Source organism: Panicum virgatum, chromosome 1K (genome assembly GCF_016808335.1).
Source record: "Panicum virgatum strain AP13 chromosome 1K, P.virgatum_v5, whole genome shotgun sequence".
NCBI lineage: Eukaryota > Viridiplantae > Streptophyta > Magnoliopsida > Poales > Poaceae > Panicum > Panicum virgatum.
Window position 1 is genome coordinate 15,456,729 of NC_053136.1, and position 24,481 is coordinate 15,481,209.

Consider the following 24,481-nt stretch of genomic DNA (forward strand, 5'->3'; position numbering starts at 1 on the left):
GAGAGGATGGGAAGGGCCCAGGATAAGGAATGAAGCACGTCCAGGATAACTATGAAAAACGGGGGCCCATAAAAAGATAAAAAAGAAAGAAAGAGGGGGCTGCAGTGGCATACTACGCGTTAATGGGCCGTCAGGTGCGTCATACTCAAAACGTCGGTGTGCCATTTCTTTCCTTTGTCCGGGTGGGTATACACGTCAGCGCGTGGGCCTCAATGGTAACACAGATACTAAAATTGTGAACTAAGTAACGGTACAAAATAAATTTTATAGTAATAAAACTCCTCCCACATTATATGAAACCCTCCCTCCGCTCTCTTCACAATGATCCTGCTATGTCAGCAAATTTACTAATGTGGTATGATATTTAATGTTTATGGTGTCACTTAGCACATAGAATTACAAATTTACAATCTAGTTGATGTTAATCTAATTTACAAATAATCAGATGAACAATGTAAACCAAGTGCATTCCCTGGATGGAAGCTATAAGGGCAACCATGATATCCCCAAAAGCAGTCTTTATAACATCGTAAACTCATCCATAATTTATCTATTCTAATCTTCTATATATATTATAAAGATAAAAAATATTTATCATCTAAATTGGACCGTCTATGTCTATCGGGAATGAAAGAGGTGGAAAGGAGGGTAGATTAAAAAAAATTCTCACCGTACCGCAAGGTACCCGCCCGCGCAATCAACTTTTACAGCTCCGGCAGTCCGGCCTCGCGCTCGTCCTCCCCGTGCCCTGGGGCGGCTCGCTTGCTAGCCGCCGAGCTCCGCCTCCACCATCCGCAAGCACCTGCTGTCGCAGCCGTGATGGCCGCTGGCTCTGCGCCCCGTGCTTGCTGGGCACCAGCAGCCGCATTCCAGCTCTGGTTGTTGGGGGCACGCGTCGGGAGCCTTCGCTCATCGGCGGTCGGGTCCCGACGATTTTAGCAAATCCATTGTTTAGACAACTGATGTTACTTTCCCAGTATGTATGTACAGGGGCGTAGCCAGGATTTAGACCTCTACTTGTGCTGCCACGGGAGCTCCGCCCCTGTGTATGTGTCTGCAGCATTGGGAGCGTCCTCTAGGGATGCTGGTCCAAGAGACCCTCAAGTGCTTGAAATGCTAAGGGGCGTTGATGTGCAGGCAGCGGCCTTCGTAGTTAAACAATGTAGTGCAGTGATGATAGTACTCAACACCATGTGGTTTATGGTTGGAACAAACTCTTAGCATCACAGAATTGTTGGTGCTGGTTTCAATCTGTTTTCCTTTATTCGGGTTTTTGGTGCCTTAATTTTATTGGCTCCTTTATTATCTTTATCTTTTAAATCGATCAGGGCTCATTCCATGCTCATTGGGCTTCTCTCTGTGACCACTGCACAGCATCCTGCTACTTGACCTGGAATCAATATGTTTCCTTCAACTCTTTTCTCATGAACTTGTAATCGATGCAACTTTCTATTTTGAGTGAGTTAAGGTTGGAGGATACCTCCTCGGCTGTAATCGTTGCACCAAGTACATTGATAGCAAAATTCGGTGATGCTGGCGCCTGTAACGAATCTTTAGAACAAGAACCATTACTTTAAAAGGGGTTTTCAGGGGCGGTTGAAAAGCTATTTCCAGAGGCGGGAGCAGTACTAGAAATGTTATTTGCAAGGGCGGGTACCTCTCCCGCCATCTAGAAACCTATTCAAAACTAAAAAAAAAAAAGAATCAAAAGAGCACGGTGGCGTTCTAGCTATATGGGTGCGGCGCCCACGACCAACGGCGGAGCCAAGGGGGGCTAGCAGGGGCCACGGCCCCCCTAACGGTGCAAAAAATTGTTAATCCCTCCTCTTATTTACAGTAAGTATAATTAGATAAGTAGTTCTACGGCAAGTCTAATGACTAGTAGCTCACATTGCACTTCAATTAAAGCCCACCGGATTGCTCAAGAGGCAACAACTACAAGCAAGCAAGTAGTAACGTTCTATAAGAGCATGTTTGGCATAACTTCCTCACTGGCTTCACCACTGTCAAAGTGCCATTTTCAAAATGGTTTCATTATGAGGGCCGAGAATAAGCCGCAAAATGGCTTTATCTATGTGACTGAAGCAAAAATTTGTAGCTTCTGCGGCTACCGTGATCCTAAGCGAATGAAGCCGTTTTACCAAAAAAAAATTTAAAATAGCTTCGGCTTAATTTCTTCAAAAAACTACAGTCAGAACTATTTTAGTAAGAGCCGTAGATTCAAGAAGGCCTCGGGGACGGGAAACAAGGGCCGCGAAGGACAATTCCAGGCGTGCTGCGGAAGCAGGGACGCCACCACGCGCCCGCGTCGTCGCCGTCGCCGTCGCGGCTATGGCTATCGGCTCGCCTTCCCTTAGTCTTCTGCCCCCCCCCCCCTTAGAATTTTTGCTGGCTCCGCCACTGCCCACGACAGTGGCGGCAGGTCCCGCCTCTGGTCTGCAACGGGTTCCAGACGACGAGCGCAGGGCACGCCTCAGGTGCGGCATTGCGGGTGGGGTCCTAGCGGAGGAGGACACGCCCGTGGCGCGCGTCCAGTGCGTACCAGCCGCGGAGACCAAGTGGGCAGAAGGCACATGTAGGACGAAGCACGCCACGAGGTTGGCGTTGAAGAGAAGGCGAGTAGGGGCGGTGCACGGTGGAGCTCTCAAAACCGACAGTGGAAGCCGGCATTCATGACGAGCGCGCGCCATTGCCAGCAGACTGAGTGCAGTGCCGACGAGGCGTGATGGTTCCGCCGGCGGGAACCATAGGAGGACCTTCTCCATGAGCCCCTCCATCAGCGCGCTCGCCGGCTGCGGCGGATCTGGTGCCATGACGGGTCGGAGGGCGCCGCCGCTCGTGCTAGGGCTCGGCCTGCACCCCGCTAAGACTCCGTGCGTAGGGAGCTCGGCAAGCTCGCCGCCCGGGTCCAGAGCCGGTCCTCGCGGCTCACCCCCATGCTGCAGGAGGCCGTCTGACAATGTTACCATAAACACTAAACGGCAAACAGTGGGTCACCCTTCGTTTAGCGTTTAGGCCGTTTAAACGGTGTTTAAACAGAGTTAAATGGCCTAAACGGTTTGGCATAGTAACACTAAAATATGCTAGAAAATCTACATATTTGCACATGCAAAAAGTATGTATTATATCAAATAACCTTTTTGGAATAAATCTAAATCCCACAATACTTCATATAGTTACGATGCTAATTAGTTCGGTATTGATTGTGGCAATTGTAATCCTCCTATTGACTAAATTATGAATTAAATGGTCATTTAGCTTATCTAATCACATTTAACTCGACTCTATTTAGATGGTTTAGACTATTTTAACGGTTTAAATGGGTTTAAACCAGTTTAATTCACCGTTTAGAGCCAAAACAACACAATTGACCTTTGTTTACCGTTTAAATGCTATTTAAACGGACTAAACGGCCGTTTAGGCAAACAGAGCCGTCTGCCGAGCTGGAGCAGCTCCGCTGCCCCCTCTCCCTCTCCCCCTCGCTGCACCATTGCTTCCTGGGTGCAGCCGACGGAGCACAACAACGGGCCGCCGCCGCCACCGAAGCTCCACACCGGCCGCCCCCGGCCTCCTGCGCGTGGCCGTCAGGGCAAGACATGGGTGCTGGGCTTCTCCAGTGAAAGAGGGGAGATGACAGACAGAGAGATTGGGAGAGAGCTAAGGATAAGGACCATGTACAACCTTTTCTAGATTTTTTAAGCCTTCTTGTTGCGTTCAAAATGCATTACCAGGGCGGGTAGGCCCGTCACCCACCCTGAAAACCACCTCCATTTATAGGGGTGGGTGATGGCATCACTCATCCCTAAAAATGCTATTTATAGAGGCGGATGACGCCATCACCTGCCCTTGAAAACGGTCGTCATTTGTTTCAAGGATAGATGATGGCGTTACCTGGCTCTCAAAATATTTTTCCAGAGGCGAGTCAACTGCTACAGCGACTCCATTTTTTTTATAGGAGTTAGGTTTTGACCTGCTCCTGAAAAATTAGGGCATTCGTACAAAAAAAATGTAGTAGTGAGCGAGCTGCCCTCCTTTTGCCGGCAATCCAATTTTGATCGGGTTGGAACTCTAGCTGGAATAAACTCGGCGTCCCGCAGCACACGTGACAACGTGGCGCTAATAGCAGTATGTGTTTTCTAATTCTAATTGGAAAAAAAGGAAGAGAGAAAAGAAAAGAGCGAGAATACAGTGAATATAGTGTGTGTTCTGAACAACAGTACCGTTCAAACTTCAAACCAGCGTTTCAGTTCATACGTTCTTCTTTTTTGAGAAATTTCAGTCGCCAGTAACTGGGCCTTTTCCTTGCATCCCATTCTCATACAGGGACCTTTTTCATTTTTATATTTAAAAAAACAAAATTTCAAAAATATATGTCGAATAGGAAAATTTTCAAAAATGGGTGCCTGTCGCCCCCCTAATGGGCGACAGAACCTAAATGTAAAAAAAAATTTACATTTAGGTTCTGGCGCCTAGGGCGCATTAAACAGTGAACTTGTAAAATCGATATAAAATCGTAGAAAAATCGGAAAAATACAAACTCAATTGTTCTAGATTCTATGAAACAATATCTACAACTTTTGTTACATAAAGTTTTTCATTTGATCAATGTATCTAAATCAAGAAAAATAGTTCTTGTACCTAGAAAAATCTGAAATAATTCATTTGGTCTAGTTGTGCTTATCTAAAATTTACCAAACTTTTTTTATAGCTCTTAGGAAATAAAATAATGGTACTGTAAAAGTTATGGCTTCTAATACTCAGTATAGCAGCATGGATAAATAACCCATTTAAACTAGACATATTGCAAGATCTAATTTTAAAACTTATTCTAGAAATGTTTTCTGGGCCTACCAATTTTTTACAAGTCTATGCTCACCATATGCAACACTCTGGCCAAAGATGACATGCATACAAAGGATGGATCTTGAGATTTAAATAAAAGTGCATTAAACTGGTATTTAAAATAGAACAAGATACATTGATGAAATGAAAAACTTTATGTAACAAAAGTTGTAGATCTTGTTTCATAGAATCCAAAACAGTTTAGTTTGTATTTTTTTGATTTTTATACGATTTTATATTGATTTTACAAGTTCACTGTTTAATGCGCCCTGGGCACCAGGACCTAAATGTAAATTTTTTTATATTTAGGTCCTGTCGTCCATCCAGTGGGCAACAGGCACCCATTTTTGAAAATTTCCCTATTCGGCATATATTTTTGAAATTTTGTTTTTTTAATATAAAAATGAAAAAAGCGCCTCATACAGTCCCATTAATTTCTTTCATGTCTCTAGGGGGCCCTCAGCCCTCAGCTAAGCAGCTTATAGCCCAATTCAGCGTTGGGCCTCCAGTTTGCACAAAGGTTGGTGGAAACTGAAAAGTGAAAACCGTCAGCATGAAGCCAAGATGCAGCCTTTTGAAGGCACTGACGATGCAGGCGTGACGCCTGATTAGCGCTAGCATCTAGGAGGTTCGGATTCATTTCAGCTAGTCAAAAGCCATTTGAGCCGTGAACAGGACATGCCCTGGAAATGAGGAGGACACGTCTGGTGAGCATGATCGGATCGGCCATGGCCATCGTTCGTTCCTTGTTTGCGGAAGCAAAATGCCAGTGACCGGCTACGCGTTTCAGGCTGCACGCGCCATCTAGGCATCCTGCTAGGGCAACCGAATAATGCACGTCAACTAAGCGACCGCCAATCGATCATCACGGGTTCATCGACGACCGCTAGTGAACGAGCGACCACGACGAGAACGATTTGCGCAAGTGCCGGGAGTTACGGCGAGACGACTGGATTTCCTTGGCCTTGCTTGCGAGATCGAGTGATCTGCACGTACGTACGCAACCCTCTTGCTGCCAGGATCTCTCCTCATCACTTTTCTTAATATAAAAAACTGCTAATTTGATGAATGGAACTGCTACTACATATACAATGATTATAAAGTACTATAGAGTATTTTTAGATACTTTTTTCTTGAATTTTATGAAAAATTAAATTAATTTAGTATTCGGTCCCACTCTTTTTGGGACTTGATCATCCCCACATTTTTTACCACTAGGTCCAGATACCTCTGACCTTACCATCGTACGATTCTATCAGATGAATAACTCTTTTTTTTCAATCATTGTAAAACTTCATTTTTTAATAACTATCAAACTACATCTCCCTTCCTAGTTAGTTGGATTTTAACGATCATCGTAAACAAATGTAAAAATCATTACGGAAGAATTTTGTAATACGAGGTACAAATAATCTGCTAAAGATGGTGCGCGCGTCTCTGATTGCATCCTCTCGCTCGCGTTATTTTCAGGGAGCTAAACTTAATAATAGGCCGGCCGGGCCGGAATGATTGTGAAGGACCAAAGCCGGCGACCAGAGAGGTGAATGTGAGCCGATTAAATTTTTTTCGAAATTCGAATCATCGGCCTATGTCCCAAAAACGCCCAAGCCTTCAAGCGTTCTGACCAAAGTTTGGAGTAGTTATTGAAAATCTAAACCAACACAAAAAGCCTCGAACGAGCAAGCGAAACCACGAAGCAAATCGGAAAAACTACAGAACTGATCTGCCTGGACCGGTCTAACCGGTGCACAGGACCGGTCTGACCGGTCACAGCTGTTCAAGAACTAGCAGACCGGTCTGACCGGTCTTGCTTACCGGTCTGACCGGTGGCACCCAGAAAACCCCCGAAAACTTGGATTCAAACGATGAATCTCAACCAAACGACCACGAAAATCGATGAAACTTGGGGGATAGTTTCGCCCCTATCCAGTGAACATATCCCCAAAAGATCTCGTCCTAAAGATCAACGAATCTTGAGAATTATGGGGGAGATCAAAAGGGATTGGGGTTTTCTCAAGAACTCAAGAAATCGAATTCGAACACGCCAGTGATTCCAGAGGGGTTAGGACAGGGTTAGAAGCACGGGAATCACAGAAAAAAACTCGTGGACTCCTCGCAATCAAGTGCACCAAAAACGAAATCGAAATTTCATCAAACAAGGCACAAAATGAGGAGATGGATTGATTCAAACCGCCCAGAGGGCACGAGGAGGTTAGGGCCTCCTTTCCCAATCAAATCCACAAGAGTCCTCACACAAACAACATTCAAATCTATCCTAAAGAGATGAACAGGGAGAGAGGAACACAGGGGCGGCGGCCTGGGGAAACAGAGAATTCACAGACATAATACAAAAGCCGCTCTTGACCTAACACAAGTGAAGGGGTATTTATACCCGCGGGACCGGTCAGACCGGTACGCTGGACCGGTCAGACCGGTTGGTCAGACCGGTCAGACCGGTGCCAGGGACCGGTCAGACCGGTTGGCCTGCAGCACAACCTGTACACGATCTCATCCGACGGCCGAGGTTCTTTCTTCGAAACGAAGTCTTCTCCGTGATGCCGCCGTCTTGATGAAGATCCAGTCCGCGGTTTTGGAGGGTCCGCGAAACCTGGGTAGGTGGCCGGTTTTGAGAAAACCGCCAAAACCTCACGCGCGGGAAGATTCCCGCCTCCGCGCCGTAGCCCTAGACGCCGTTCCCTCCTCGGCCTTCTGATGGCCCTAGACGCCGCCCGACGCCCGTCACCTCCTCGCCCGCAGCGAGGCCCTAGACGCCGTCGACGCCCGTCGCCTCCGTCAGTCCCGAAACCGACGCCCGTGCCTCCACGACTTGGCGTCTTCAACCGCCGTCCAAGAAACCCGCGTTCCGTCGCCGCTTGCGCCCTCGATCCAGGAGTGGACGCCACAGCTGCCGCCCGGTCCGAGCTTCGGTCCCGGCTGCCCTTCACCGCCGTCCACCACACGGTCCATCGGCCACAGCACCTCCACGGCAGCTCCCCGTCGACACTCGACGCCCGTGTACCTGCAATCCAAAGACCAAGCGCACGATCACACCACACGGTTGACAATTCACTCATCACAAGCAGGATAGAGTACTCTCGTTCCTCAATCTCCCTCTTGATGTGTGCATTGTCAACACACCACAAACGAACCAAGAGAAGTGAAACCAAAGAAGAACAAAGAAGCACAAAAGAGAAGAACTCAAGCAAGTGACGAAAAGCTCAGAAAGGCAAGAACAGTCACTTACTCAAGCAAAGATCGATCCCCTAAGACAAGGGCAAAGGCTCGACGCAATCGATCAAAAGCCACAACATGACTCCTCAAAGACGGAGGTAACGCTCGACGCAGTCATGCAAGAAGCAGAGGGTATACAAGTTGTTAACATTCATTTTTCAATCAATTTTATATCAAGCAATTCTTAATGCCAGGGGTTAAAAGCTTGTCATGCTTCACTTAGCAACGAGGCCAAGCCTATGCCAAAAGATAATCAGAAGCTTGAAGCACTCGTTTTAGTCATGCACAGCCTTGCCCGGGTTCTCACAAGTGCAAAGTGAGCCGTCCCGAAAGCTCGATCAGTGCGACAAGCAATCCCACCTGGATCTTTTCAATCCATTTCAAGAGTAGTTCAAGCAATTTTATCAGATTTAGATCATTTCAAGTATGAATTGCTGAACGAGAAGGCACACTAGCATGAATAAGATAGCAAAGCACATCAACACGCCCTAACATGCTAGCAGCCAAGACAGGGTGATCATGTTTTCAGATTTTCAAATCAAAATAGCTTAACTCAGATGATGTCTTATACACAATGGAGCAAGTTATACATGATCAAATTTATCAACTCACACTAGCAAGTACTAGAAGATCATAGCAATGTATTCAAGAATGCTAGTGCAAGTGAGACAATGCAAAATGCAAACATGTACAATGCATATGCACAATGCAACTACCAAACCTAGAAAACAAAGAGAAGCAAAACAAAGACCTACCAAGCTAACCAAAACAAAAGTCAGCGATCAAAAGGGGTAGCAAACCCCAAGCTCCCCTCGCAAGCGAGCAAAAGTGTCATGCTCAAGCGGTTTGGTGAGAATATCTGCGGTTTGCCTCTCTGAAGGGACATGGATCAGGTCTATGTGTCCTCTCTCATGGTTATCTCGCATTAAGTGGAACCGGATATCTATGTGTTTGGTTCTGGAGTGTAGGACAGGGTTCTTTACAATGCTAATGGCTGACATGTTGTCTACAAAGATGGGAACCCTACCGGAACTCAAACCATAATCTTGCAAGGTTTGTTTCATCCAAAGTATTTGGGAGCAGCAGCTAGCAGCGGCAACATACTCAGCTTCTGTGGAAGAAAGCGCTACGCTAGCCTGCTTGCGAGAAGACCAAGACACTAAAAATGTACCGAGAAATTGACAAGTGCCGGATGTCGACTTGCGATCCAACCGACACCCACCGAAATCGGCATCAGAAAAACCCACCAAAACCAGAGAAGAATCCGCAGAATACCAAAGACCAAATTCAGGGGTGAATTTCATATACCTGAAGATGCGTTTCTCCACCTGCCTGTGGGAGGTGTGCGGCGAAGCCTGATACCGCGCGCAGAGGCAGATGCCGAACTGGATGTCAGGTCGCGTCGCCGTCAGGTACAGGAGAGAGCCGATCATGCACCAGTACTCCTTCTGGTCCACCGCCTCGCCGTCCAAGTCCTCATCAAGCGTTGTAGATGTGCTGATAGGAGTCGGCTGAGGAGACAAGTCACTCATGTCGAACTTCTGCAGCAAGTCTCTAGTGTACTTGACTTGATGGACAAAAGTGCCCTAAGGAGTTTGCTTGATCTGCAGCCCGAGGAAGAACTGCAGCTCACCCATCATGCTCATCTCGAACTCCCTGGACATCTGCTCAGGAAATTTGGAGACAAGAGCGTGAGAAGAGACACCAAAGATAATATCATCCACGTATATCTGAACCAAAAGGAAATCAGTGCCAGATCGCATGAGGAACAAAGTTTTATCAACACATCCCATTTTAAAGCCCTGAGCCAACAAAAAGGTTTTCAATCTATCATACCAAGCTCTAGGTGCCTGTTTCAAACCGTAAAGAGTTTTCTGAAGTTTATAAACACGGTTTGGAAACTTGGGATTTTCGAAACCAGGGGGTTGCTTCACATAAACCTCTTCCTCGATAAAACCATTCAAGAAGACAGATTTAATGTCCATTTGGAAAACTTTAAAACCCTTGGAAGCAGCAAATGCAAGAAAGATTCGAATAGCTTCCAAACGAGCAACAGGGGCAAAAGTCTCATCAAAATCAATACCCTCTTTTTGGCAAAACCCCTGGGCAATAAGACGAGCCTTGTTCTGAACAACCAAACCATCCTCACCCTGCTTGTTTTTGAAAACCCACTTCGTTCCGATGGGATTACAAGCAGGTGGAGACTCGACTAAAACCCAAACTTGGTTTCTTTCAAAATTTTCAAGTTCCTCATGCATGGCATTGACCCAATTAGAATCAGAAAGAGCGTGTCCAATATCTTTGGGCTCAAAAGAGGCAACAAATGTTGAATGAGCAAAGCCAGCGATACTTGTTACCTTGGACCTGGTGACTCGCTCCTTGAGATCACCTAGCATCTGTTGAGGTGGATGGCGACGCTGAATGTGTCACAGTGCTTCCCGTGTCGAAGTCGCCTCCTTCTCAACCAAAACTGGTGCCTCTTCAGGATCAGCTGGTGTAGCCTGAGTCTCCTCCTCGAACAGCCCCCGAGAAATAGACGTAGTCGGGTCGGGGCTGTCGTCATCGTCCGAGCTCGTAGCAGAGATAGCTGGGTCCACAGCACGCGTGGTAGCCTCAGCCTCGCCATCTGCAGCTTCTTCCTCCTCATCTTCAAAGATGGAGGTGCCGAGCTCATCATCTCCTGCAACTTCAAAGACAGAGGAATTGCATGGTGCAGTCTCATCGAAAGTGACTTCACAAGTATCTCTGACGATGTTAGTATCAATAATTAGCACACGGTACGCTCTAGAGTGAGAAGCATAACCGAGAAAAATACCGTCAGACGAGCGAGACTCAAACTTATCAAGATTTCCATCTTTCAGCACAAAGCACCGGCAACCGAAAACTCTGAAATGGTCAACACGGGGCTGGCGTCCAAACCGCAACTCATAAGAAGTCCTTTGCATGAAAGCACGCAAGAAAATGCGGTCGGACACGTAACAAGCGGTGTTAACCGCCTCAGCCCAGTATTTGCGAGGAGTCCTATGCTTATCGAGCATCGTCCTCGCCATCTCAACCATCGTCCGATTCTTCCGCTCTACAACTCCATTCTGCTGTGGAGTGTAGGGAGAAGAATACTGGTGTTCAAGCCCTTGATCACTGCAAAAGGCGTCAAAACGAGCGTTTTTGAATTCTGTGCCATTGTCACTATGAATCGCTCTCATGGCCTGGGGTAACTCGTTTTTCAACCTCAAGATCAAGTCTCGAACAAACTCGAAAGCCTCATCCTTGATTCTCATGAAAAAGACCCAAAAATAGCGAGAAAAGTCGTCCACAATCACAAGCACGTACCACTTCCCACCAACAGACATCACCTTAGAAGGACCAACTGTGTCCATGTGTAGCAACTCTCCAGGGTGAGCGGTCATCACCTGATTAATAGGTGGATGTGAAGTAGCAATCATCTTCCCGTGGCGACACGGATGGCAAATAAGGTCCTTTTCGAACTTCAATCTGGGCAATCCTCGGATCAGGCCAAGTGAGCTCAGTCTCGACAACAAATCGAAGCTCAAATGTCCAAGTCTCCTATGCCACTTCCACAAATCAGAAGAAAGACCAGCCATCAAGCAATGAAAAGGGCCAAAAGGAGTTCCAGAGAAGTCAACCAAGAAAACCCGATCGCAAGGTGTAATCCGGCAAACCAAATCTCCCTTGGAATCCAAAACACGCGAATAGCCCTCCTTGAAGCGAACCTCAAACCCCTCATCAAGAAGTTGCGAAACAGAGAGCAAATTAAAACCAAGATTCAAAACCAAAGCAACTTCTCTCAGGGTAAAGCGATCAGAAACTCGAACAGCGCCAAGTCCACGTACCTTTCCTCTTCCATTATCCCCGAACACAATGTACTCCTTTGAGCGCATCGGGGTGAGGCTGGAGAACCATTTGTCATTTCCGGTCATATGGCGCGAACAACCAGAGTCCATGATCCACCTGTTCTCCAAGCCTCCGACCTGCACATCAGTAGTGAGACAAAGGGTGAGCAAATATCTCAACACTGGGGTTAGCAAAGTGAGAAGCAAACCAGTGTCGAGCCATTTGCTCTACAGAAGGGTTAGCAAAACCAGACAAAGCGTATCCCCCGTCCCGTCTACCGCATGACTGACGAACACCACCGCGAGGAAAGCGTGGAGCCTCAAGACTTCCTCCAAAGCCTCGGTCCCGTGATCCATAGCCGTACTGAAAACGACCAGGAGCACGACCGGCAAAGCGACCACCCGCTGGAGCACGGTAACAACCACCGTCTCCCTGACCTCCAACTACACGGCGCGCCCTAGCAACTCGCCTATTACCACACCGAGGAGGACCATGCACACGAACAGAGTACATGTCCGCGTTCCGTCTCTCCTGCTCTCTCCTCACAGCCCGTTTCCTCCTGAAGCAAAACTACTCCAGGTGACCTTCCCTGTCACAGAACTCGCAGTGGTACCTTACCTCACGCTTGGGAGGTGGAGGACTAGCCTACGGACGGGGAGGAGCAGCCCCCATCTTCTGGGCAACCTGGGCTGTGGCAGCAGGGAGCGTGTCGAGGGGATTCCTCAGCTCATTGGGCTTTGGAACCCAAACCTGCTTCTGCGGAGGTGCTTTCGGTGGTTCTTTAAGCACACCATCCGCGGGGTCAATAAGTGAAGGCTGCGTGCTCGTGCTAGCAGTGTTTCCAGCAGCCTTGCCAATCTTACCATACAACCTGTCAAAGTCTGACTTCGTGTATGTGTAACCGACCCCAAACCCATCACCACGCTTGAACTGCTTAATCATCATGCCCAACTGCGGCTCACTGCTAGAAACCCAACTCAGAATCGCCCTAAGATAGGTATTCTCATTCTCCAGGTTGGCTTTCTCTACCGTAAGATTATCTAAATCAGCAATCAAACCAGGGCAAACAGAGCAGTCAATAGGTGGGCTAGACTCTACGACCTTAGTCTTTCCAAAAGACTTGATCAAAGCGTTCTTCTCCTCTAGCTCCGACCTAAGCGTGGGACAAACCTTACAAGCACCAAGCAAAACAGGCCTAGATCTAAGCTCCTCTAGTTCACAAACAACAGTAGCAAACTTGGACTGCAAAGAAGCTAGATCAGACTTGAAGATAGGACACTTATCGCATTCAAGCACATCACTAACAATGGGAGCGTCCTTGACAAGTTCAACCTCATGCTTGGCCTTGGCTAGCTCGTGAGATACGTCAGAAAGCGAAGTCTTAGCAACATCTAAATTCGCGACGTTCTCATCATGCTTGGTATGGAGAGCAACAAGATCATTCATGTGAGATATGCAGTCAGCGCACTCATCCTCACTAGATTTCTCCCTAGCACAAGCCAGCTCGGCCCTAAGCTTTCTACGCTCTCTAGCTGCTTCCTTAAGCAGTCTTTTCTAGTTGTCGAGAGCGGCGTACAACTCCCTAACATCTGTATCAAACAGGTCGATCGTGGAGTTTACCTCTGAATCGCTCTCGGATCCAGGAGAAGAGCCGGAGTGCGTCGGTGTAGTATGTCCACCTGAAGACGCACGAGCACCATCAGCTTCGCCCGCCATGGTGCAGAAGCTCTTGCGCCGACTGCCGCCAAGCAAAGGCCGATGAAGCCGGTGGCTTCCTTGTCCCGCTTCTTCTTTTTCTTGTCGTCGTCGTCGGAGGTCGGTGAACAAGAGCGGTCGGTGTCGGAGCTCTTGTCGAGGTCGCTGAGCTGCGCCAGGAAGGCCTTCTCCCGCTTCTTGGCCTTGTACTAGAAGCGCTTCTTGAGCGACTCCTTGTCGAAGCATCCTCCCCGGTCACGACTGCGGTGCTTGTGGCGCCGACGCTCCTTGTTGGAGCCTCCCTCGTCGCGGTCGCGGTGGCGGTAGTAGTCGAAGGAGTTATTCTGGCCACTACCGGACTTCATGGGGCAATCGGCGATGAAGTGGTTCAGATCGCCGCAGTTGTAGCACCCGGGGTTCTTCTTCCTCTGGCTGTTGTGGTAGACGCGCTGGAACTTGCTGATGAGAAGGCACAAGTCGTCATCGCCCAGCGTCTCCAGCTGCTCATCTGAAACAGAAGGCAAAGAGACAAGAGAAAAGCCAAGAGTAGAGTTAGCGTTAGAGCTCGATCCACCTGGGCCAGTCACAAGAGCGACGCTCTTGGAAGGAGGGGTACCATTGAGCTTGGCTCGTGTCTGGTTATCCACCTCCGTGGCCTTGAGGTTGCTGAAAAGCTCGTTCACGGTCAGAGTCTCATAGCCTGCAGACTCAATGATCGTGTTCACCTTGAGATCCCACACAGAGCGGTCAAGTGCGTAGAGCAACTTGAGAGCCTTCTCGTGCTCTGTGTACTCAAGGGCACCAGCAGATCTGTTCGCATTGACCTTGTTCACAATCGACTGAAAATGACTGAACATCAGGTCAATGCTCTCACCCGGCTCCTGTGTGAAGTTCTCGTACTCACGCCGGTGAGTCTCGAACAGTCTGGCCTTCACCTGAGGTGTACCCTCGTGGTAGTTCTCAAGGCACGTCCAAATTTTGTGGGCTTTCTAAAAAACCCTGGACGCGTAAGAACTCCGCATGAGAAACGAGAGCGAACAAGGCATTGACGGCCTTGGCGTTAGCCTCGTGCTGGGTCACCTGAAGAGGCGTGGTCCGAACAGCCAACACCTCGTAAAGCTGGTTCTTGGTAATTTCCCAGACCTCGGCTCCCATGCTCTGTAAGAAGGCTCTCATGCAAACCTTCCAGTAGGCATAGTCCTCGCCGGAAAACACCGGGATCTTACCAAGACTCGACATGGTCGCCAAGTGGTTTCGAACCGGTTAAGGTACTGAAAACCTCAACCAAGCTCTGATACCAATTGAAGGACCGAAGCCGGCGACTAGAGGGGGGTGAATGGGAGCCGATCAAAATTTCTTCGAAATTCGAATCGTCGGCCTATGTCCCAAAAACGCCCAAGCCCTCAAACATTCTGACCAAAGTTTGGAATAGCTATTGAAAAGCTAAACCAACACAAAAGGCCTCGAACGAGCAAGCGAAACCACGAAGCAAATCGGAAGCAAATCGGAAAAACTGCAGAACTGATCTGCCTGGACCGGTCTGACCGGTGCACAGGACCGGTCTGACCGGTCACAACTGTTCAAGAACTACCAGACCGGTCTGACCGGTCTTGCCTACCGGTCTGACCGGTGGCACCCAGAAAACCCCCGAAAACTTGGATTCAAATGATGAATCTCAACCAAATGACCACGAAAATCGATGAAACTTGGGGGATAGCTTCGCCCCTACCCCGTGAACATATCCCCAAAAGATCTCGTCCTAAAGATCAACGAATCTTGAGAATTATGGGGGAGATCAAAAGGGATTGAGGTTTTCTCAAGAACTCAAGAAATCGAATTCGAACACGCCAGTGATTCCAGAGGGGTTAGGACAGGGTTAGAAGCACGGGAATCACAGAAAAAAAACTCGTGGACTCCTCGCAATCAAGTGCACCAAAAACGAAATCGAAATTTCATCAAACAAGACACAAAACGAGGAGATGGATTGATTCAAACCGCCCAGAGGGCACGAGGAGGTTAGGGCCTCCTTTCCCAATCAAATCCATAAGAGTTCTCACACAAACAACATTCAAATCTACCCTAAAGAGATGAACAGGGAGAGAGGAACATAGAGGCGGCGGCCTGGGGAAACAAAGAATACACGGACATAATAAAAAAGCCGCTCTTGACCTAACACAAGTGAAGGGGTATTTATACCCGCGGGACCGGTCAGACCGGTTGGCCTGCAGCACCCCCTGTACACGATCTCATCCGACGTCCGAGATTCTTTCTTCGAAACGAAGTCTTCTCCGCGATGCCGCCGTCTTGGTGAAGATCCAGTCCGCGGTTTTGGAGGGTCCGCGAAACCCGGGTAGGTGGCCGGTTTTGAGAAAACCGCCAAAACCTCACGCGCGGGAAGATTCCCGCCTCCGCGCCGTGTCCCTAGACGCCGTTCCCTCCTCGGCCTTCTGACGCCCCTAGACGCCGCCCGACGCCCGTCAACTCCTCGCCCGCAGCGAGGCCCTAGATGCCGTCGACGCCCGTCGCCTCCGTCAGTCCCGAGACCGACGCCCGTGCCTCCACGACTTGGCGTCTTCAACCGCCGTCCGCCTCCTTGGTTTTGTGGCGCAAACCAAGAAACCCGTCTTCCGTCGCCGCTTGCGCCCTCGATCCAGGAGTGGACGCCACAGCTGCCGCCCGGTCCGAGCTCCGGTCCTGGCTGCCCTTCACCGCCGTCCACCGCACGGTCCATCGGCCACAGCACCTCCACGGCAGCTCTCCGTCGACACTCGACGCCCGTATACCTGCAATCCAAAGATCAAGCGCACGATCACACCACATGGTTGATAATTCACTCATCACAAATAGGATAGAGTAATCTCGTTCCTCAGGTTGCAAGTGGGCGAGTCCATGCGGCGGTCGGAATGTGCGGAGGGAGAGCAGGGTGGATGCCGCCGTCGCGATGCGATGCGATCACACTGCACGCCGCCCGGCCGGTTTCCTCTCACGCCACCGAGCGTAGCACCACGATTCATTCGGCAATCATGCAGTATGTTTCTATATGATCATCTGAGGCTGCACGTGTCCGCAGCACTATGATGCCGATTATAGATGGGCGGCCTAGTTTTTTTTTAACTGGAAGGGAGGAAAATAAAATCCTGTCAGACCTAACCGTAGGATCCGCGTTTTTCCATCAGAATCCTACCTCTATAAATACCCCGGCTCAGACGAGCGCCCTGCTTCAACAAACCACCTGCCAGTTCGGAGGAAACAAACTACAAGCCCCAGCAATCGTAGCATCCGAGCCAACCCTGCAGGCCAGCCGGGAGCTCCTGCTGCCAAGAAGCATGGGCTCTCTGGGACCTAGCATGGTGACCCTGCAGCAGCAGCAGCAGCACCCCAAGGCAGGCATGCCCGCGGCGGCGGCGGCGGCCGGCGAGCAGCAGCAGGGCGGCGGCGGCGACGGGTTCTTCCGGATGCCGCTGCACTACCCGCGGTACAAGAGGGCGGACTACGAGGCGATGCCGGAGTGGCACGTGGACTGCCTGCTGCGCGAGTACGGCCTCCCCGTCGCCGGCGACCTCCGCGCCAAGCGGGAGTTCGCCATGGGCGCCTTCCTCTGGCCCGACCAGTACTGATGATCATCGCTGCGTTGTCGTTGGCGCCGTCGTCGTCGTCGTCGTCGTCGTCGTCGTCCCGGATCGTTGAAGCATGCATGGATGGATCGAGATTCTCCCCCGATATTGATGATTCTCGCAGGAGTGAGTATGAACGTGTTTGTCGTCCCGTGATCGAATCTCCGGCGGAACTATGTTATCATCGTGATGAAATAATTATTTCGCTGATCTCCCTGATATCAGCTCGCGTGCATCGAACTGTATGTGGTAATACTAAGAGAGTTACTAGAGTATTATCCCTGAACAGCTATGTATGGAAAGAAGTTGCCGTGGTAGTAATTGTGACTGCAATATTCGCATGTCCGCTGCATTAATGTACTATGCATGATGATTATTAGTCGACCAAATTTTGATTAGGCAAGCCCTGTTTGTTTCTACATTAACATAGTTTACGTAAAATATCACAGGCTGTTGTCGTCTTGTTTACCTGTTCTAGCATTGAGATTCTACTAGAATTATTGGTCACCTGGGCTTCACGTGTTCTCAAATCACGTTCGGCCGTTGCTTGCTGCCAAACACGAAGGCACAACAGGGGGGCCTCGTGTTCCGGAGAACATCCAGAATGTTCTTGCAGCATCGGCTTAGGCTAGCAGTTCGCTGTCGCCAATCAAGTTCGACCAACGAACTCTGCGTGGTTTCTAGAGAAATCACCAGGTCTGTGTCGAAACGAAACCCATCACAGACCTGCTGCTTGTGATCCTAAACGTATAGTATAGTAAGTAGGTCGTCTTAATTAGTACTTTATAAATTCTTAATTTGCAAATAAGCCTGTCATTTTTATCACCAAGAATCATTCAGGTTCAGACTGTTTATGTGCTTCTGAACGCCTGACCTCTGATTGATAGCGGCGGGATCCTAGCTGTTGGTGTGGACGCGGCGAGCAGGGTCAGCGGAACTGCGGAAGCATGCTGCGCAGATGGCATGTCACTGCGGTCGCGTTCACGGATCAAATCAAGAGGCGTGCTCGCCTAAGCTTGCAGTCACAAGGATCAGGTATGTTTAGCAGCACCGCATGGATTGCCCGGCCAATTACGTGTTTGCAGGCAACCTATCCTATCAGTGGTTTCAGAGAGAATGATTCATTCAGGTTTCTGCAATTGAGCCAATATGCCCATCTTGATCGATAGGCTGAGACAAAGCTTTGCGTGCAAGCAGTGAAGCAGAGAGGCTTGGTTCTGAAATTTTAAAGCTGTCACAATTCTTGGTTCATCTTCTTGTAACATGATTGGCATGTTTTTTTTTTCTTTTTTCCTTTTTTTTTTGGGGGGAGAACACGATTACCATGTTAAGGTGTTACAAACATGCCGCCTCCAAATAAACAGGAAACTATCTCGATTGAGCCCCTAAACCAACTATTGTCTGACAAGCACGATCCATACGTCTTACTCTTACAGGAACAAACATGCAAAATCGTAATGCGCAAACAAGATGGCGGAAAAGAAACTGCTATGCACCATAGGTGTAGTGTCATCGAAGTTTCTTACTTCAGACAGAGAACAAAAGTTTCATAGATAATTCACACACTGCTTCCCAAAGATGAATCAACAGGGGAACCACCCACAAGACTAATCTTGTGTGTTCACAATCATACAAAAATGGAAAGAAAGCATAACGGTTCTTGAAAGGAGTACATATAATTCACACTTCGCTTATATTAATGCAACCTCCCTCTATTTATATCATGATGAGGGGTTCCTCTACACAACTCATACAACACGACTACTACAGAGCACACACGACCACACCACTTACAAAGCACGCACGACCAAGGAAACGATCAACAAAGCAGTCCCTGACCAATTATCACACAGACAGTTCACACATAATCACACCATACACAGGATTCACACCAGAGGACACAGGAGGCACTTCAAGATGAAGCGAAGGAGCAAATCGAGATGGAGGGCTCAAAGGAACTCAGGCATTACAGCCAGCTGCGCCGTGCAGAGCTGCTAGGTTTTGCCATGTCACCTGAAGATTTCCAGTTGAGGGTTGCGGAGGTGCTAGCATCACAATCGTTGGTGGGTTTCTTCCCTAGGCTCACACCACCAAGCATGGGCATAAAGTTACCACCATGCACACGGCCCTCATGGGCTGAGGCTGGTGCACGGCGAGGAGCCTCTGCTGGGTGCAGGAAGAAGCTGTGCATGCTTGTTCCAATGCTTGGAGGACTAGCTCCGTGAGAAAGGGCATCGCTGACCATACTGAAAACACCAAATGAGACGCCCCCATGGACGCTGTTGTCGTTCACCAGCGGGTTGTGATGATCGCACAGGCCCTTTTTGCCTCTTCCAAGGCGGTCACAAGGAGTGCTACCGGATCCGAGGTCTGAACCCGGATGCCCCCACAAGCAACGCCTGCCTCCGCCGTGCGCCTTGCAGAAATCAGTGCTTCCCTGCGCACTCTTATCACAGCCGGTGGACTGGCATCGCTTACCCCCACCGTGACCAACACATCGGTCGGTGCGGCCTCTTGCACTCTTCTTGCAACCTTCTACTACGCACCGCTTGCCTCCTCCATGCGCGACACAGAATTGGGTCCCGCCATGCACACTCTTCGTGCAACCTTCAGCTGAACAGCGTTTGCCACCTCCATGGCCCTTGCAGAATGGTGTGCTCCCCTCTGCTCCCTTGGGACAATCGGGGTGTGTGCATCTCTTTCCACCACCGTGAGCTTTGCAAAAATTAGTGCTGCCCTGAGCTCCCTTACCACAACCAGTATGCTGACAGCGGCGACCACCTCCGTGAGCGATGCACATGCCTGACCGCCCTTCAGCACTCTTTGTGCAGTTTGGCTTTTGGCACCTCTTCCCGCCACCATGCTTGATACAGCGGCCGGATTTCCCTCGTGCTGCTCTTTTGCATCCTTCATGACTGCAACGCCGGCCACCGCCGTGTGCTATGCAGTAATCAGTACGGCCTTCAGCGCTCTTGGTGCATCCAAGATAGCTGCAACGCCTCCCCCCTCCATGAGCTTTACAAAAAATAGTCTTGCCCTCTGCTCCTTTGTTGCAGCCTTCCTTTTGGCACCTTCTACCCCCACCATGGGCAATGCACCGCCCTGATGAACCTCTGGCTCCTTTTATACATCCTGGGTATGAACAAACCTTTGTGCTGCTGCTGCGCTGCTGCGAATGGACAAACCCGGAAGAATAGGCTGCTGGACTTTTCGGCTGTTGGACCACTGTTGGTGGTGGAGGAGCTGGAGCTTGAATCTGATTAGAGCTCACTGGAAATGCTTGGCTCAGAGAAAACCCTGTCAATTGTTCAGCCTGGTTAAGAAAAGAAAGCACCATGCCTCCATATGGACGTCGAGCAGATGTAGATCCTTCATCAACTGTTGGCACTAAAGCCATAATACGTGGATGCACAAATGTGTCCTGAAGTGCAGTGGTTCTAATCAGGTCTGTATCAGTTACCCCAGATTGAGATGGTGCCAAAGATAACTTGAGATCCAAACCAGGCTTCTCAAAAGCCCTCCTAGAATCACAAGCCTGTTTATGCAGCATGGAAGTACCCTCATTGCCAAGAGATAACTGAAAATTTATGTCATAGTCCATACATGAGCCATCGTCACTTCCCCTGGCAGAAGAAACAGTGCAGCCAGTACCCATGCTCTGCCGGCTGCTATCTGAGCTTGATGAGTCGCCCAGACCTAGAGCCAATTCAGTCAACTTTCTCTTGTAACCTCTCGGAGCAAGCACATCAGGTTGGCTAGAACCAGGTGCTGGATGACTGGCTGCTGGAACCACAGTATGCTGATTCACAAAGCCATTTGGATTTGAGAAACTTATGGTGAATGCTGAATGCCCATGTCTGGGTTCCATTGCTCCTACAGTCCACCAAACTTATGAGAAAGTACCAGCTGGCCTCACTTCCGGGTTAAATAATTGTCAACAAACCTACGAAGTTAGAAAACCTAGAGAAATTAGCAGGCCTCAACATCTTCGCATCCTCCACTAACAAACCCTGAAGTATCTCTACGATCCATTTCCCAGTGCTGTATGTGAAATGATGCTACTTAATCACGAAGAGGTGACAATTTAGACCCGTGAATAACCAATAAACACTTTCATCCAACGAAGTGACCAAAGTTCTGCAAGCAGTTAACAGAACACAGGTGAGATAAGTGCCTGAGGTAAAATAATTATGAAGACAGAAAAATAATATAGATACTGTAAAAAATACAAAAAAAAATCATAGTTTTTTATGGCATTCTGTCCATATCCATGATGAATGCTGACTCTTCACCTATGCCATTGACATAATTAAAGGGAAGAAAGTCTGACATATGAAAACACAATCTTACATTTACTGCTCAACCAGAATTCAGCAATAAAAAGACACGATGGAATTCATACTACATAGCCAACATAACAAGATTGATGAATTCTAATCGTGCCCGGAGAGGATGAAGACACCAGTGTCTGATAACATATCTCATAAGTGAATGACACAACAGTGGCTTGGCTAACAAAATAGCATAACAGAAACAAACAGAAAGACAGAAAGTGAAACAGGCTAGCTCATTCTGGGTAGCAACTTGTTTACTTAGTTCAAGTTGTGTAGCCCTCTATGTCTATAATAAGGCATTGAGACATGATAGAAGGACCATTTTCATTTAAATCATCGAGCAAATGCCCTCATATGTAAACTAATATCTCTAAGGCTTCAACAACACTCTTCAGTCTTCACTTAAGTATATCTGAACCACAGGAGTTCAAGGCAGTGTGAGGCAGCAGCAATTACACAGGACCAGAAACAGTGCCTACTTTGCACTTTACAGAGAAGACGGGTTAGGAACGATTAGTTCTATTTCTAATTATTTCATTCTGCTGTATTCCAATCTAGCATTGTAATATCTTCTTGGGGTTTTGCACATAGTAGCTCTATATAAGGTAGGGATTTGATGTCTTTATCATCAAGTGACGATGGGTTAAAACTTAAAAATCTCCCAACTCCATCTCTGTTCCCTACTTTTGTCCAGATTTTTTCGAAACAGTATCTGCAAATTAGCTAAAGTAAATTGGCAATGTTACTTAGTAACTAAAATCCCAAATGTCCTAAGTAGTAGAAAGTGTTTACTGAGTGTCCACCCAGTGTGGCTGAAACAGTTTAACAATTGAAAATAAAAATCGCAACAAGCAATGTAATGATAAAGAAAGCCAGAAAGTTAAACGACCAAGCTCTGGGAGTTGAGTCACTGCTAGTTTGAACTTTGAAACAATTATAGGACAAGACAAAACCTACAGGCACTGTACAATTGCACATAATATACTAAGGACTGGACCAAGTTTTGCTATAAGAATATTCAGTGGCACAATTTGAAGCATACGGGCCTTACCAGTGCGAATCAAACAACAGTAGGCCAGATATGCTTATAGCTGACTACCCAAATGCTCAGCAACTGTGCCTGCAAAAGCGAATCCAGAAGCCAAAATCTCATCATGCATGCCAGTCTGCAACTTTATATCAGGAACAAGAATATTAGCATGTCTTGATCACAACAAAAGGAAAGAACCAGCATATATCTGCAATGGGTCGTAGGACTGCGTTATTTTTTCCACAAGGACCATACTAATGTAGGGCTAGAATATTCTAGATTCCTCTCATTCTCAACAAGCAAAATGGAATCTGTTCCAATTATCCAGAGAAAACTATCAAGATAAATTTTAAATAGTGTCTACAGAATACCCTCACAGGCCTTTCATGAGCAAAAGCCACAATGATGAAAGAATATTCTAAAAAATGTAAACTATGAAAGAGGGGGGGGGGGGGTCAGAAGATTCACAGGATAGGAAAAGTCAAAGGAAACAGCCTTTTACACCATAGAACTTGTAAAAAAACAACCATTGAAAGGCAAAAAAGAGGACTATATCAGTGTGCGAAATTTTAGTTACGACAATTGTAGAAAATGTACAAGCAATATCATATACCTAGCCATGACTGATCCAACTAGGGTCCGAAACTATTCTATAAACAAACTAGGGCCCCAAACTGAAGCCAAATATAGCTTCTTGCAAATATACTTCTCACAGCTGTTACTTTATAGGTCATTAGTATTGTTTTTATCAAGCACAAACATCGTAAAGGATATTTATTCCTTCTTCTCCATACATTTTACTACTAAACACTAGATAGCAATTTACAATTCAGCGGCAGACTCTGCTTCAAGGCTGTGACAGAATATGGTTTCACATAACGGATTGATCATATCTATTCAGTGCTTATATGAACCCACAAAACCAGACAGAAGCTCGAGCTCGATGCAGGCTCCTCTCCTCTCACGGTCTCACCTATGCCCGGACACCACCCAAGATCTGACCCAGTACCGTCCCTCGATATAAGAACAGCGTCGCGGCGGAACGGAGCTCAAGGCATCTCCACCAAAAGCCGTCCAATCCCGAGCGCGCGCTTCATGAACCGCAGGAACACGGGTTGAGCTAACAAAAAAAATGAACGCATCTCGCAACTCCGGGGTGCAAAAGAATTCAGTAACCGGAAGCGCCGCCGACAACCGAAGGTTGGGCTCACTCACTACAAAGGCAACAGAGCTAGAACGCCATACTAACCTTCCACCTTGCACCTCTCCGGGTCACTGCGCCGGAGCCGGGGAAGGATCAACGTGCTGCCCACCACGAACTTAAATAGCAGCAGCATCACCCACCCCCGCGGGAGGGAATCCCAATTAAATATCGTAAAGCGAGCACCGGGGAAATCGCCGGGGCAGCAGCGAGAAATTTCCGCGCGAGCCTCGCTGGGTGGTGCAAACGAAACGGACGAGAACGAAAACGAAATCGTCCGTGGAATACGGCGGCGGCGCCCGCGAGGCAGCGCGCGCCCCGAGGTCGGGGGAGGGGAGAGAAGGGGGAGGGGAGGGGTGGGGTGGGAGATACCTAGGCGGCGGCGGGGTTCGCGTCGTCGCCGTCGCCCGCGCCTCGGGGACGCAGCGGGAGGGAGGCGGAGGAAAGCGAGAGGCGGTGGTGGGTGATGCGATGCGGACGCAGGAGCCGGACGGGGAGAAATGGAGCAGAGAGGGCACAGAACGGGAGATGCTGAGGCCAGCCAGGCGGTCGGGGGCAATTTCGGGATTCGTGCGGGGGCGATAATGGAAAAGCCACTTTTCGTTTCGTCATGCCCTTGGGTTGGGGCGCGTGATGCCAAGTTTGTTTGGGTTTTAGCAGGAAAGACCCTCGTGGTACTTCT

General features: G+C 48.5%; 2 protein-coding genes across 3 annotated transcripts; one reads left to right on the forward strand and one right to left on the reverse strand.

The window, feature by feature from the left end:
- Positions 1-16,850: 16,850 nt before the first annotated feature.
- LOC120696982 lies at positions 16,851-17,675 on the forward strand. The gene has a single exon (XM_039980067.1). The coding sequence runs from the start codon at positions 16,947-16,949 to the stop codon at positions 17,235-17,237; it is 291 nt and encodes a 96-aa protein (XP_039836001.1). The 5' UTR covers positions 16,851-16,946; the 3' UTR covers positions 17,238-17,675.
- A 1,138-nt stretch (positions 17,676-18,813) lies between these two features.
- LOC120696993 lies at positions 18,814-24,326 on the reverse strand. 2 transcript variants are annotated; one of them, XM_039980076.1, is made up of 3 exons: positions 24,172-24,326; positions 22,620-22,688; positions 18,814-21,371 (listed from the first exon to the last, which is right to left on the reverse strand). In XM_039980076.1, the coding sequence occupies exon 3, from the start codon at positions 21,100-21,102 to the stop codon at positions 19,201-19,203; it is 1,902 nt and encodes a 633-aa protein (XP_039836010.1). In that variant the 5' UTR covers positions 21,103-21,371; positions 22,620-22,688; positions 24,172-24,326; the 3' UTR covers positions 18,814-19,200. The 2 variants fall into 2 exon arrangements, with proteins under 2 accessions (XP_039836010.1, XP_039836018.1); XM_039980084.1 differs by lacking the exon at positions 24,172-24,326 and adding an exon at positions 23,848-24,104.
- Between the last annotated feature and the right edge of the window lie 155 nt (positions 24,327-24,481).